This window comes from Pseudophryne corroboree, chromosome 9 (assembly GCF_028390025.1).
Source record: "Pseudophryne corroboree isolate aPseCor3 chromosome 9, aPseCor3.hap2, whole genome shotgun sequence".
NCBI classification, from domain to species: Eukaryota; Metazoa; Chordata; class Amphibia; order Anura; family Myobatrachidae; genus Pseudophryne; species Pseudophryne corroboree.
In genome coordinates, this window is record NC_086452.1 from 49,664,469 (window position 1) to 49,678,879 (window position 14,411).

The 14,411-nt window shown below is 43.8% G+C and overlaps 1 protein-coding gene across 2 annotated transcripts in view; it reads left to right on the plus strand.

The window, feature by feature from the left end:
- USP24 (ubiquitin specific peptidase 24) overlaps window positions 1–14,411 on the plus strand; it is a 233,216-nt gene that overhangs the window by 197,594 nt on the left and 21,211 nt on the right. For both annotated transcript variants that reach the window (XM_063939298.1, XM_063939299.1), the window contains exons 58-63: window positions 74–176; window positions 440–555; window positions 11,850–11,963; window positions 12,997–13,062; window positions 13,596–13,659; window positions 13,789–13,867. In XM_063939298.1, coding sequence (XP_063795368.1) covers window positions 74–176; window positions 440–555; window positions 11,850–11,963; window positions 12,997–13,062; window positions 13,596–13,659; window positions 13,789–13,867 — 542 coding nt within the window. The remainder of the gene's footprint in view (window positions 1–73; window positions 177–439; window positions 556–11,849; window positions 11,964–12,996; window positions 13,063–13,595; window positions 13,660–13,788; window positions 13,868–14,411) is intronic.

The window sequence follows — 14,411 nt, forward strand, 5'->3', positions numbered from 1 at the left end:
ATACTAGTATGTAGACAGCATATAATGAACGGAACCCCAATAGCTTTCCTTTAACAATTCCATCTGTTCCTAGAATCGCCGATGGAGCCCGGCACAAGCCCGAGAGTTTGGCTTCCTGCATAACACAATAGCATTGCTGGTCCTGTATTCCGATATTTCCCCCCATCGGACTGTCGGTAAGCCGTGGTTTTTCTCTCTCCTTTGTTTAGTCCCCCCCCCCCCCCCAGCTTTTATTATTTCTGCAATGCTTTGTAATTAGCAAAGTGCGGCCGCATTACGTGCAACGCAGGCCCTGTGTGTCCTAGCAACTTCTCTGACAGTCTGTTGGCGCAAAATTACCTATAAGCACGTTACAGTTATTACTGGCGGCTGAGTGCTGGCTCCCACTTACAGGAACTCCCCTAGATATCTAACCACCATGTTTTCCTGATTGCTGCAGCTCCTGGTGTATTCAAGTGTCACCCTCCGCTAAACACACCGGGTCCCCTGCTGGCACTCCACTCAGAGGTTGAAGCTTTGATGTTTACCCCGGAAGGAAAGTCTTACCTGCTGGAGGTGCGTGACCACATCATTTATTTTTGCATATTTTCAGAATTGTAGACACGCTGCTTAGTAATTTCAGGGTCATAATAAACGTTTAATAAAAACATAATTTGTGATATTGGGGTCACAGCATCGTGGGATATAGGTACTGATACACAGCGTTCTATTTTGCCAGTTTTTATCCTGAAAACAAAGATTTTCCTTCTCGTCTGCCATTCTCAGCTCTGCATAAATGTGTCTGCCTTCTAGAACAGTGCTTCTCAACCTCGATCCTCAAGTACCCCCAACAGTTCATGTTTTCCAGACCCACAGGTGGAGCAAATTATTTAACTTGCAATCCTGTGAGGAGACCTAGAAAACATGAACTGTTGGGGGTACTTGAGGACCGAGGTTGAGAACCACTGTTCTATAAGATCACTTTCGTAACAAGTATGAATTCCGATTGCTCAAGCAAGATGCAACTGGAGGCTAATAGAGAGTGCCTTGTTACTTATTATGCTCCAGTTAATCTTTGTATCTTCTCATACATCCAATAGGGGGACACGGACTGGGACCTTTGGTTTATTTTTTTAACTTGCTCAGTTAGTTACTCACCCTAAGGGAGCAAGTAAGGAGGGTTCACCCTTATGTTTCTGTCTTGGGGGCATACGGTCCTTTTGCAAAGGACTTTTGGGTGCCTCAGTGATGCCAACAGGCAAATTGGTTTAGGCACAATCCGTGGCTAAGTGGTGCAGGATCTGGTTAAGGTGGCCTCTTTTAAAGAGAGTTGGAGGCGCTTTTAGGGACTAGGCTTAGGAACTGTTAGTTTTCCTTTTAGTCCTGTCTTTCTCGTTCCTTGATGAGGACTCTACCAGATGATAATGTAGTTGATGTGTTAGAGGTCATTGTGGCACGCTCTTCATATCCAGCATATTGAGGGGTCCATGGTGATAATTAACCCCTACTTTGACAACTTCTTAATAACTGGAGACCCCAGCTTGGCTTCTACCACACTTTTGGGAAACTGCACATGTATGTGGAGTCCCATGATTGGATCCCCAGTTATCAGATCCAAATCTGGTTCCCACCCAATGGTTGATTTATTTGGGTTTGATACTAGACACCTGTCAGTAGAGGGTTCCATAAAGGAGACAGTATAGACTGAATCCATTCAGATTCTGGACTGGAGTCTTTTGGCTAAATCAGAGAGAGATGTTCGTTATGCATGAAGGTGCTCGGGAAAATGGTCTTGCACTTTGAGGTTTGCAGTTGACATGTTTATACTCAGTGCCCTTTTTGGTTGAACGCAAATCAAAATGAGACTAGTCCGAACTCCTATCTGTGCTTTGAACACGTTACCTCTTCGTGTGTTGAAGGTAGACAACATGGGCTGCCCATTTGCTCTATGTGATTGGACCATTTTGACAACAGATGCTTGCTTTTAACTGGATGGTTGTGGCCTTTAACTACTTATTCATTTGGCAGACGCCAAATTCTGATTTGTAGTCTATATTAGCCAGAATTTGGAGTATGTTTGAGTCTAGGATGTATTCAATTACACATTGCCAGTTGGTCTGTCTTGTAATGTTCATACTGGATGATTTGTATAACGGTTTAAAATAGAGTTCACCCAAGCTCCAAGTCTCTTTATTTCCCAAGAAGAGACCGTCACTCGTATGAGTGGTGCATATTTTCTTTTACAAGGTGTTATATATGGTTCCGGTATGAATGGTCGACCATGTTATGGTCGACAGTCATTAGGTCGACCTCTATTGGTCGACATTGACATGGTCGACATGGACACATGGTCGACACATGAAAATGGTCGCCATATGAAAAGGTCGACATGCCTTTTTTAACTTTTTTTGGTGTCGTTTTTTGCGTAAAGTGACTGGGAATCCCAATTAGTGCACCGCGTCCCCTCGCATGGCTCGCTTCGCTCGCCATGCTTCGGGCATGGTGCCTTCGCTTCGCTCGGCACACTTTACCGTTCCAATCGTAGTCCATGTGGATCGTAAAGTATGGAAAAGTTCCCCAAAAGAAAAAAAAGTTAAACTCATGTCGACCTTTTCATGTGTCGACCTTTCATGTGTCGACCCTTTCCATGTTTTGACCATGTGTCCATGTCGCCCATGTCAATGTCGACCAATAGTGGTCGACCTAATGACTGTCGACCATAACATGGTCGACAATGTGAACGGATACCGTTATATATTCTGTCCTATTTTAGTTAATTTTGTGCCACTGGACTCAATGGATATCTCACTTGGAAGATGGCATTGCTTCTGGCCAGTTCCACAGCTCAACGGTGTCTGAGTTTCACATACATCTGAGTATCAAGATTTTATCTTGGTCAGGTCCGGTCATCAGCAGAAGAAGGCGCTCTATTAGGGATATAAGCAAGTTGAACGCTTGACATTAGGATCGGTGATCTTCTGGTCCGTTGATGCATCACAAAAAAGTTTGCCTGGCATCTAAAGACGACTGCAGCTAGAACTAGATTTTGTATTTACATTGAATCCTTTTCTCTAACTCCACTGGGAGACTCTGAGCGCCCACCCAAATACAGTGTTTTGTGACTTCTTTTTAGTTTGTATCTGGTCCTATTTTTTAGAGCTTTGTTTAAGGGAAAAAACGGATTTCTGCAGAATGGGGAATACAGAGGAGGGAGGAGTTTAGAAATTAGTTTTTATTTATAATGACAATATGGGAGATTTTTCGACGCTTGCAGGAAGAGAAATTGGAAAGGGATAAAGTATTAACCAAACGGGTGGTCTTCTGTTTGCCGGCGGTCGGCCTCCCGGCGCTCAGTATACCGGCGCCGGGAGCCCGACAGCCGGCATACCGACAATTATTTTCCCTCGTGGGGGTCCACAACCCCCATAGAGGGAGAATAAAATAGTGTGGCGCGCGGCGAGCGCAGCGAGCCCGCAAGGGGCTCATTTGCGCTCGCCAAGCTGTCGGTAAGCCGGCGGTCGGGCTCCCGGTGCCGGGATGCTGGTCGCCGGGAGCCCGACCGCCGGCCAGCCGTAGTGAACCCAACCAAACAGCCTCTGTTATTACACAGGCTGTGTTTGAAAAATGACAGGCCAATATAGAAGAAAACAAAATTGGCGCTAGAGAGCTGAATGTATTAAAATTATCATACAATTTTATTCACATGGTACATAAAATTCTATTGTTGCAACATTCATAAAACAACTCAATTGCATAAAAAGGGCCTATCATAGCACTGCATTCAATTTAAGGGGTATTCAATTGAAGTCGAAAGACGTCAGTTTTCGACTTTTTTAGGAAAGAAGGGGTTCCGACCTATTCAATCTAACCTCAAATTATTCGACAAGTCGAGAAATTCAACTTGTCGAAAAGCACGTGGATCGGCGGAATAGCTGCCGATCCACGTGCTTGTGTCAAAACCGGTTTTGGCCCCCTTTTCGACCATCTCAATTCGACTTTAAAAAAAGTCGAAGTGAGATGTGGGAGCAGAGACGGGGAGAGCTGCGCCGGAGACGGGGAGAGCAGCACCGGAGGATGTATCACAGCCGCCGCTCACAGCAGCGTCCACCCAGCTCCAGCAAACAAGACCTCGCTTGCTGGAGCCAGGTGGACGCTGCCGCGTGCGGCAGCTGTGATGCGGGGATGGGGAGAGGCAGAGATAGGGGGGGAGACGGGGAGAGCCGCGCTACAGCAGCGGCTGTAGCGTGGCTCTCCCCCATTCTCAGCTCCTGCATCTCAATTTGACTTTTTTAAAAGTCGAATTGAGATTGCATTGAATAGCCCAGGTCGGATCCATTCCGACAAATGAATGTCGGAATGGATCCGACTTCAATTGAATATACCCCTAAATGATTTCAAAGAAAATTGAGCTGGAACTTAAGAAACAAGTTCATCCATTTAATAAAGCCACAGTCCAGGAACAGAATACGAGCGAGATGGAAATAATTACCAACTGGGATTGGAGATGAGGACCTTTAGATAGCTTGATTAAGGAATCCAATTCGTCCGATTGAAAGCTTAGGTCCGTTTTGTAGATATCCAAATCGCAAAGGATGGTTCCTATATCCGACTTCCAGGCTTTTTCTTTAGATGAATAAAGATGCAGTGTCCAGCTCCTCCACCAACGCGTTTCGCTGTTTGCCACAGCTTTTTCAAGGTGATATGGTGCAGTGCCCCTAATGCCCTTTTATAGCCGTGTTAATGGCCCATACTTTACAGGTGTTTCACAATCAATCATTCAAATAACCTTTAAAAATCCAATTACATTCAGCTCTCTATCACAGTGATAGACATTCCTATGTTGTTAAATAATTAAAACTCTATTTTGCACATTACCAAATATCAAATTTGACTTTAGTATCTTATAAACCCGCTCCCGGTCACGTGATCGCAGGACCCGCTTCCTGTATTTGGAACGCACCTGCGATGTCATTGGCTGCCTCCCGCGGTCACGTGACCGGGACTTAACCCACCGAGGAATCACTTCCGGGTAATGTGTTACTAGGGGAACATTATCTACAATGTGCACAGAAACTTCCTACTCCGGACACATGACCGGAATCTAACCATCACATGATCATACTTTATAATGATAGCCATAAGGAACCCCACATGTGACCATTCCGGACATCACGTGATTGCCCAAACCAGTGATCTAAATTCATGCTTCTCAGATCTCTTTTTAACCAGCAGTCACGTGGCCTTCTGACTAAAATCAATTTGCAGTGTTTAACACTTCATTATTATCAAAAACAGGAAAATTGTAAATGTTATCCTTTAATAGATATCGCAACAATTTTAAGCATAAAATAAGATCTAATTTCCTATATCATATATATGCAGATTTTTACATAAATGGCAAAAGTCCATAGTATTAATTATTTTCATAGATGCCTCTTAGTGGACCATGCCTATTCTTGTCTGCAATCTAAACTGTGGAGTAAAAGAATATTCCAAATTAATACAGGTTGAGTGTCCCATATCCAAATATTCCGAAATATGGAATATTCCGAAATACGGACTTTATTGAGTGAGAGTGAGATAGTGAAACCTTTGTTTTTTCATGGCTCAATGTACACAAACTTTGTTTAATACACAAAGTTATTAAAAATATTGTATTAAATGACCTTCAGGCTGTGTGTATAAGGTGTATATGAAACATAAATGAATTGTGTGAATGTAGACACACTTTGTTTAATGCACAAAGTTATAAAATAGGGATTTTTGTTTACTTACCGTAAAACCTCTTTCTCTGATTCCATCTGGGGGACGCTGCGCACTTACTAATGGGTTAGAGTGTGTGGGAAGGGAGTTTGGCACAGAACCTATAGAAATCAACTCCTCCCCCCTCTAACCCCTCCCATCTACATCCTGTTCAGGAATTACCTCAGTTAACGTTTAGCAAAGCCGATAGAGGCAGAACAGACCATAACCAATAAACTAGATAAAAAGACGGGAGGGATCGCAGCGTCCCCCAGATGGAATCAGAGAAAGAGATTTTACGGTAAGTAAACAAAAATCCCTATTTCTCTTTCATCCATCTGGGGGACGCTGCGCACTTACTAATGGGATTTCCCAAAGCAAGCTAATTAGAGGAGGGAGAACTAGACGGCATAGCTGTCTGTAAAATTTGACGCCCATAGAGGCAGTCTCCAAACCAAAAGTATGAAAATGATAAAACTTTGTGAAAGTATGCACGGACGACCAGGTCGTCACTCTGCACAACTGCTCAACAGATACACCTCTGCGAACAGTCCAGGAGGCTCCAACAGCCCTAGTTCAATGAGCTCTCAGAGGTTAAGGAACAGGAACAGTATAAGGTACATAGGCCTGCCGAATAGCAGAGGTCATCGAACAAGCCACTGTGTTCTTAGAGGCCGGTCAGCCACGTCTGGGTGCATCAATCAAAAACAAAATATCTGTACGGCGAATAGACTCCATACGAGACAATAAATGTGTAAGGTCTTAACAACCTCCAATAATGCCAAATAACTATCCTCTCCGGAAGAATTTGGAACAAACGCCGGAAGTACAATGTCCCGATTCAGGTGGAAAACCGACACAATCTTTGGCAAAAAGGAAGGTTTCGTACGCAAGACCACTCGCTCATCATGAAAAAACAAAAACAAAGGTAGCCTATATGAAAGCGCCGCTAACTCTGAAACATTTCTGTCCAAATTAATGGCTAAAAGAAAAACCACCTTAACAGTAAGGAACCGCAATTCTACAGATTCCAGTGGTTCAAACGGAAACTTCTGAAAAGCCTTAAGAACTAATTTTAAATCCAGGGAGGAACCGGAAGAACAAACGGAGGTTGAAACCTAAGCACCTCGTGAAGGAACGTCTAGATGAGAGAGCCAAAGATGTTGCCCTTTAAAGGGAAGAAAGATGAAGAACCTTAGTCAGACCATCCTGAAGGAAAGACAACGGGAGGTAAGCGAAAGAAGTTCGGCGACAACCCACGTTCTTCACCCCAAGCAATATAAATATGCCACACCCCGTGAGAATTTCGAGAGGTGACTGGTTTCCTAGCTTGGAGCATAGTGCTCACCACCAGTAGAGATGAGCCTTTATTTTTTAGAATGCTGGATTCAAGAACCATACCGTCAAAGTCAGACGATTTAAATTGTGGTGGCAACAAGGTGCTTGTAGAATAAAATCTGGTCGTAGATGTAGACGGAACGGTTTCTTGGTCACCCTGCTGTGCAGAAGAGTGTACCACTGGCGACGAGGCCAGGCCGGAGTCACGAGAATGACCGGTAGACCTTCTCTCCAGATGCGCTGAAGTAGGCATGGGAGTAGAGGAATTGGCGGGAACACATCCCAGTTGAAAACACCGTGGAGATGTCAAAGCATCGATCAGTGTTGACTTAGGATCCTGATCTTGTGAGCCGTACAGAGGTAGTTTTCTATTGAGACAAGACGTCTGCAGGTCAATTTCGAAAGTACCCCACAGGGACATCAGGGTAAGAAAGGCCTCTTGAGGAAGCTCCTCTTCCGCCATATGGACCACCTGACAGCGTAAGAAATCTGCTTCCCAGTTTTCCACTCCCGGGATGCGAACTGCGGAAATGTTAGTTACCCAATGTTCCGCCCACTGGAGAATATGGGAGACTTCCGTCACGGCTTTTCAGCTTCGACTTCAGCCTTGTCTGTTTATGTAAGCTATCGCCTTGGAGTTGTCTGATTGAAATCGTACTGGAGGACCCCAAACGCTGATTCGTAACTGAAGCAGACCATACCGGAGTGCTCTCAATTCCAAAATGTTGATTGGCCCCGTCAATACCTGGCTGTGCCAGAGGCCCTGGAAGTGCTGAAATTGAAACACCGCCCCCCAACCCGTGAGGCTGGCATCTGTGGTGACCGTCATCCCAGACCAAATCGTGAATGGCACCCCCTTGGTCAGATTGTGGCTGTAAAATCACCAATGTAGAGACTGACGAGTCTGAACCGACAAATGGAACAATTGCAAGTCCAGATGTAGTCCCATTTGAGTCCAACAGATGAAAATCTGAGCCTGAAGGGGTGGAGCATGTAATCTGGCATATGGCACTGCCTCGGTTGCCACCATCTTTCCCAACAGCAGCATACATCTGAGAACTTGAACCCATCGGCAATTGTAACAGGGATCGGATTGTGGATTGTAGATCCTGAACATTGTCCTGAGGAACTTTCTGGCTTGTGTCAAACAAGACACCTAGAAAAACCATCTTCTGAGAGGGAAGCAGCGAAGATTTTTGGGAAATTCACTATCCACTTGAATGAATGTAGTGTGTTTGTTGTGAGCTTCAATTGCTGGTGAAGAAGTGTCTGTGATGGAGAAAATTTCTAGTCTTGCCCGGATTTGAACACGGGATGCACACATTGCAGACGGACACTGTAACCACTATGCCACCGCTGACCACTCTTCAGCAACAGGTCGTCTAAGTAAGGAGTAATGTCGACTCCCTGAGACCTGAGTACCACAGCTATGCGGGCCATGAGTTTCATAAACACCCAAGGGCCCATGGATAGGCCGAACGGGAGATCTCAGAAGATCTGGTGACCTGTCCAAATGGGAACATGTAGGTATGCGTCCTTTATGTATAAGGAAGTCAAAAATTCAGCCGGTTCCATGGAGGCGATGATTAAACGAATGGATTCAATTTTGAATGTCTGTACAGAGAGATACAGAATTAGGCATTTTAGATTTAAAATGGGCCGAAACGAACCGTCCGGTTTGTTAAAAAGAAAAAGACTTGAGTAAAAGCCCTGGCTCTGTTATTGTTTGGGAACCGGAAGAATTACTCCGTAGTATAAAAGCGCGAAAGTTGCGTTAGGAGGGATCGCATGGGAGAGAAATGGGACTGGTTCCTTGAGGTCCCAACATATATCTTCGGAATCCGACCAGTCACCCACCGATCTGGTATTAACAACGGTCATACCTTCCTGAACTGAAGTAACCGAGCCCCAACCACCAAAGATCCCTCTGGAGGACCCAGACAATCCTGCAGCAGGTTTGTTGGTAGGTGTAAGGCTGGTCTACGAGATGACTGGGTTCCTCTACCTCAGAATGGTCCTCCGCGTGGAAATTGTGAAGCGTCCCGAACTAACTGGAGAATTCACCTATCTTTAGTACGACAGGTCCGAAACTTTGTTTGATTCGGTTTCTGAGGAGCAGAACAACCGGAAGAAAGGGCTATTGTCCCCCAGTGTATTGATTTTTGTAAGTTCCGAGCCAAAGAGGAACCCTCCTTCAAAAGAGAACAGCTGTTAAAGTCTGCTTTGAATCGGAGACAGCTTTTTTTTTTTTTTTTTTAACTAATTGTATAGCTTCGGATGGGTCGTCCGGTTGCATTTCAGACACCCCTGTGCAAGCCAATCATCTACGGCTGTAAGGACCCAAGCTCCGGCGAGAATTGAACATAGAGAAATATCAAATAAGGTGAATATGGATTTAAGAATTGCCCATGTCTCCCTATCTGTAGGATCCCTCAAGGTCTCCTGACTGCACCAAAGGATTAACCATTGCCATCGCCAGATGTTGTAATAGGGGCATCTACCGTCGGAGCTGTTTTCCAGGATCTTGTATCCTCTTCTGCACAGGGATACCGAAATCTCAATTTATTAATTTATTTTGTAGGAATTTGAATAAGGAGAGTCTGGCTTCAGCCAGGCCTCTATTAAATCTCTGCAAAATGCGTATAGGGAAGGAGTTCGACGTATGACATATCAATAACTTGACTCCTGAGCTTGTAGAGGATTCTTGAGCTGAGTCAGAGAGACACCTGACCATCTTTCTTGCCCATGGAGGTTCCTGAGAAGACTGTCAAGTCAGCTGTAACATCGGCCACATTCCTGGCCCACAGAGGTATTAACTGATCTACAGAACTACCCCGCTGCTCCGTCACAGGTGTTTCAGAGCATGCAGTACAGAGGGGATCTGGATCCGTGTTAGCCCTTACAAGTGTGGAGCCGCACTGTGAAACAGGCCAAATAAACAACTGAGCCTGCTTCTTTTGGTAAATGCATCCGGCTTATTGCCATAAATAATTCTTACAAGTAGCTAATAGTAACCCAAATAGTAGTGAAAAATGCAATAGAGAGAAGTAAGTAGAAATCCCCTCTAATAAATGCCTTGTAAACATATGAACTCCCCTGTAGAAATAACAGGGTGAGTAAATGAATAACAGTGACTCCCCAAAAATAAATTAAGTGACTGTCACTGCACTACAGGCTATATAGTTAAGAAAGTAACTAAAAACAAGCACAGGTTAACTATAATACTTGCTGTGAGCCAATCCTGGCTGGGATCTCCAGTGCGTATTATGCTGCATCTCCCGCTGTGTAAATCTACCACAAGCGTGGAGAAGATGGCTCCGGTAAATCAAGCTAGCCTAACAAGGAAAATGGAGGCAGACCGTTACTAACTAGCCGAGCGGGAAGAACAAGGCGGGAAGCGCTGACTTTCCCTTCTGTAACACTGCTACGGCTAGCCGTCCAATCCACTTCAACAAGGGAACCTTCTTCCTCCCTCTGTATTGGGAGCGTGGCTCCTATGGAGGTACAGGCGGGAGCGGAAAGAGTTTACATCTCCGTCAGAACCGCTCTGTCTGTATAAGATCCCGCTGCCTCACCTCTGTGTACAGCAGCGGTAAATCACCGTGGCAGCGTGTCTCATGGAAGCGGTCTGTGTCAGACCGCATCTCCCATTCTTAACATACAGTCGCCAGCGGAGGGGGGGGGGGGGGGGGGGGGGGGACTACACAGACAGCATTTGTATAAATATTAATGTAAGTAATTAACAGTCCAACTCTGACCAGGCAGGTTGTGGCTGTCCTACCTGAATAGTGCCTCCTCGGATCTCTGCCCGGAAAAAAACAGAAAAAGCCCCAGTGACCTCAGTATGGTGGCTTCTCAGAGGTTATTTAGAGTGGGAAATCTGGCTTAAACAGCCTCCTTAGCTAACCCCACTCTACCTATACTTGTCACCTGTAAACAGGGACTAAGTATCCAACAAAACTCAAATAAAAAGGAAAAGAAAACCTAACTAAAAACTATAGGCATAGAAACTGTACCTGTACTCCTCAGGCACAAAACTAAAACTGAGGTAATTCCTGAACAGGATGTAGATGGGAGGGGTTAGAGGGGGGAGGAGTTGATTTCTATAGGTTCTGTGCCAAACTCCCTTCCCACACACTCTAACCCATTAGTAAGTGCGCAGCGTCCCCCAGATGGATGAAAGAGAAAAATATTGGCTAAAAGTACCTTCAGGCTGTGTGTATAAGGTGTATATGAAACAGAAATACATTCTTTGCTTATATTTAGGTCCCATCACCATGATATCTCATTATGGTATGCAATTATTCCAAAATACGGAAAAATCCCATATCCAAAATATCTCTGGTCCCAAGCATTTTGGATAAGGGAGACTCAACCTGTAATTGTTTATTGTTGCTGCATAACTGACAACAAACATTAACCACAATTATATATTATTCTAATGCCATCTTGTGGTCAAATTATAAATTGAACATTTTGAAAAAGGACAGGAGCTGATTGATTGGTTGGTTGGTTATCTCGTTCCACTTTATCTCTCTCCGAGTTTTATTAAATCTCCTACAATGTCCTGTAAGAAAATCTGTAATCCCCCATGGTTTAGTGTTCCCCAGCAGATTCGGAAAAAAGTATACATTGCAAGTTAATAAAAAAACTAATTCCTTTGTAGTTCATGAAATATGGGCTCTGTAGAAGTCCTGAAGTCTGAGATCAGTAGATTTAGAAAGTGTCTGTATAAAAACCTGTTTATGTGTATTTTACAGGCCTGTTTATTGTGACTGCCTCTGTTTTAGGTGATGTTTGCAATGAGAGAGCTGCCTGGGTCCCTCTCTGTTCTCATTGAGATGCTGGTGTATTGCTGCTTCTGTAACGAGCGCTTCTCACTCACCGCGCTGCACTTCATTAAGGTAACGCGGAAACCTTCTCTATTTAACCCTGAGACTTCGCCTTAATCTGAAGAAATGCACCATAGACTTGATGATATATATTTGCTGAAAGTAGCAATCATTTGGATTTGTAACATCCAGCATTAAAGGAAAAGATTTAAATCAATACGTTTGAAATGCTTAAGGCAGAGGTTCCCAAACGCGGTCCTCAAGGCACCCCAACAGTCCAGGATTTAGGTATAGCCATGGTTTAGCACAGATGGTTAAATCAAATTGACTAAGGTGCTAATTAAGTCACCTGTGGCCAAGCATTGGATCCATTTAAGACCAGGACCGTTGGGGTGCCTTGAGGAGCACGTTTGGGAACCTCTGGCTTAAGTGATTATTGATGTAATATAGCTATAGCTGTAATATACTCCTATGTGCAAACTAGTTAAACATAAGACTGCATATGATTAATATCTGAAATCTGTATTTTGAAACTAGAATAGACATGCAAACTTGCAGAAGAGTGGGTTTATTTTTATGTATTCTTTTTTTTTTGGGGGGGGGAGGGGTGATTTAATATTGTGGGGTTCTTGTAAGTTTGTTTTGGTTTTCTTATGCTTTTCAATTTTTTTTGTTTTTGTGTTTTTCATTTAATTATTTGTGTAGGTTTTTGTGTTCTTGTTCATTATTTTTTTTTATTGGATTTGCTTTTCTTTTCTTTAATTTTTTTCTTTTTATCCATTTCTACTGTAAATATCCCTACCCACCTGCTCCACCCCCTGTGTTTTATTTTGCTAGTGCCCTTCATAAGTAGTGGGGACAGAATTTTTCCAATGCTAATGTGGTGGTGGTGGTGGTTTTTTTATTTTTATTTTTTTATTTGAGGGGCAGCTAAAACTTTAGCAGGGTGATTTTTAGTTTTTGACCTCGCCATCTGTCCGTTTGTCACCCCCACCTCTTATCTGAGCCCAGCCTTAGGCAGGGGTTCGGGTTTGCTGCAGTTTGAGACTTAGTGAAAATGTTGCATGTTTTATTGTGTCAAACACGTTGTGTATTTATCCTATAGAATCAGCTGGAGTCTGCTCCCCCACATGAGCTGAAGAACATGTTTACGCTGCTGCATGAGATCCTGGTATGTGCGCAGAATGCCTCTATAGTTCTGTGAGAAAGTAAACCGTCGCCCTAAAGCCGCCTCTGTTCCCTTACACAGGGTACACAGTCAGCTTTCCTTTTACACATACATTGGTAGCACTCCAATATATGCTGCCCCATGTCATCCCGACAACAGGCCAAATATAACAACCTCCGGTTTACTGAAAGTATTGTGGGGTTTAAATAGACAAATGTTTTTTTATAGGCAAAACCATCCTAATGGCCGTTTAAAGCCAGTAACAAAGTCAGCAATATCTACACTTTTGGCAAATCAGAGGCTATCCGATTTGCCCATTCATCTTATTTTACTTTATAGATCATCCCCCGAATTTGTTATCTTGAAACGTTTTGTCCCAAATTCGGCCCTGATTTGCGTAGTCCATGGTGTAATCCTATAAAGGGTGGAGGTGGCCAGTTTTGTTTTGATTTCTTAGTGGAACTACAGCTTTGTGAGCCACAATACACAAACACACTGGGAATTAAGCAGAGGTTCCTTTTGTCTCTTTCTCCAAGGTGATGGAAGATCCAGTGCAGTTACAAAGACTTCAGTTTACGTTTGAATCTGACGGGTTGTTGGGTCAGTAAACACAATCCTTTCCCTCATTGGTCCCCTGTGATCCCAGCTGTTATCTGCTTGTAATGATTGTGTAGTTCTTGCCCTGTAGATATCAGCCTTGATCACCAAATGTTTCCTCTCCTTCCACAGCGCTGATGCACCACAGTAACCATGTAGACAGCAGTCGCTGCTACCAGTGCGTGAAGTTCCTGGTCACTCTAGCCCAGAAGTAAGTGCAAGCCCCAGTGTGTGGTGTAAAATCCTCAGGTCACGGCTGTCTGTCTTCATAGTTAAACTTGTACACAATTCATCACAAAAGTGTTGTGTGTCTCTGTTTGCACTAAATATATGGTGTGCAAAGCACTGTGTATATAGTAATCTGTGTATACTAATGTTGGGCATATAAAGGCACAGATCAGTTAAGCGCTTACATACAGCTCACGGATAACCGCTGGGAGTGTGTTATCCATTGTAATACATAGGTTTGCTTTTGTTTATCTCAGAATTCATATATATTCCTAAATATCATTTATAGTTTCAATAATAGTAGTTGTATATATTGCGCACACATTATACACTTTAAGTTGCTGTGACCTACCTGTATGTTTTTGAAGCATGAGAGGAAGACTGGGTACCAGGTGAAACACACACACTGGGAAAACATATAGACTTTACACAGATGATGCTCTGGTTGTAATCCAACCCACGCTCTCAGTGCTGCAAGGCAGCATTGCTAATGTCGGTGCTAGGGACGCCAATCCTGGGCCTTTTTT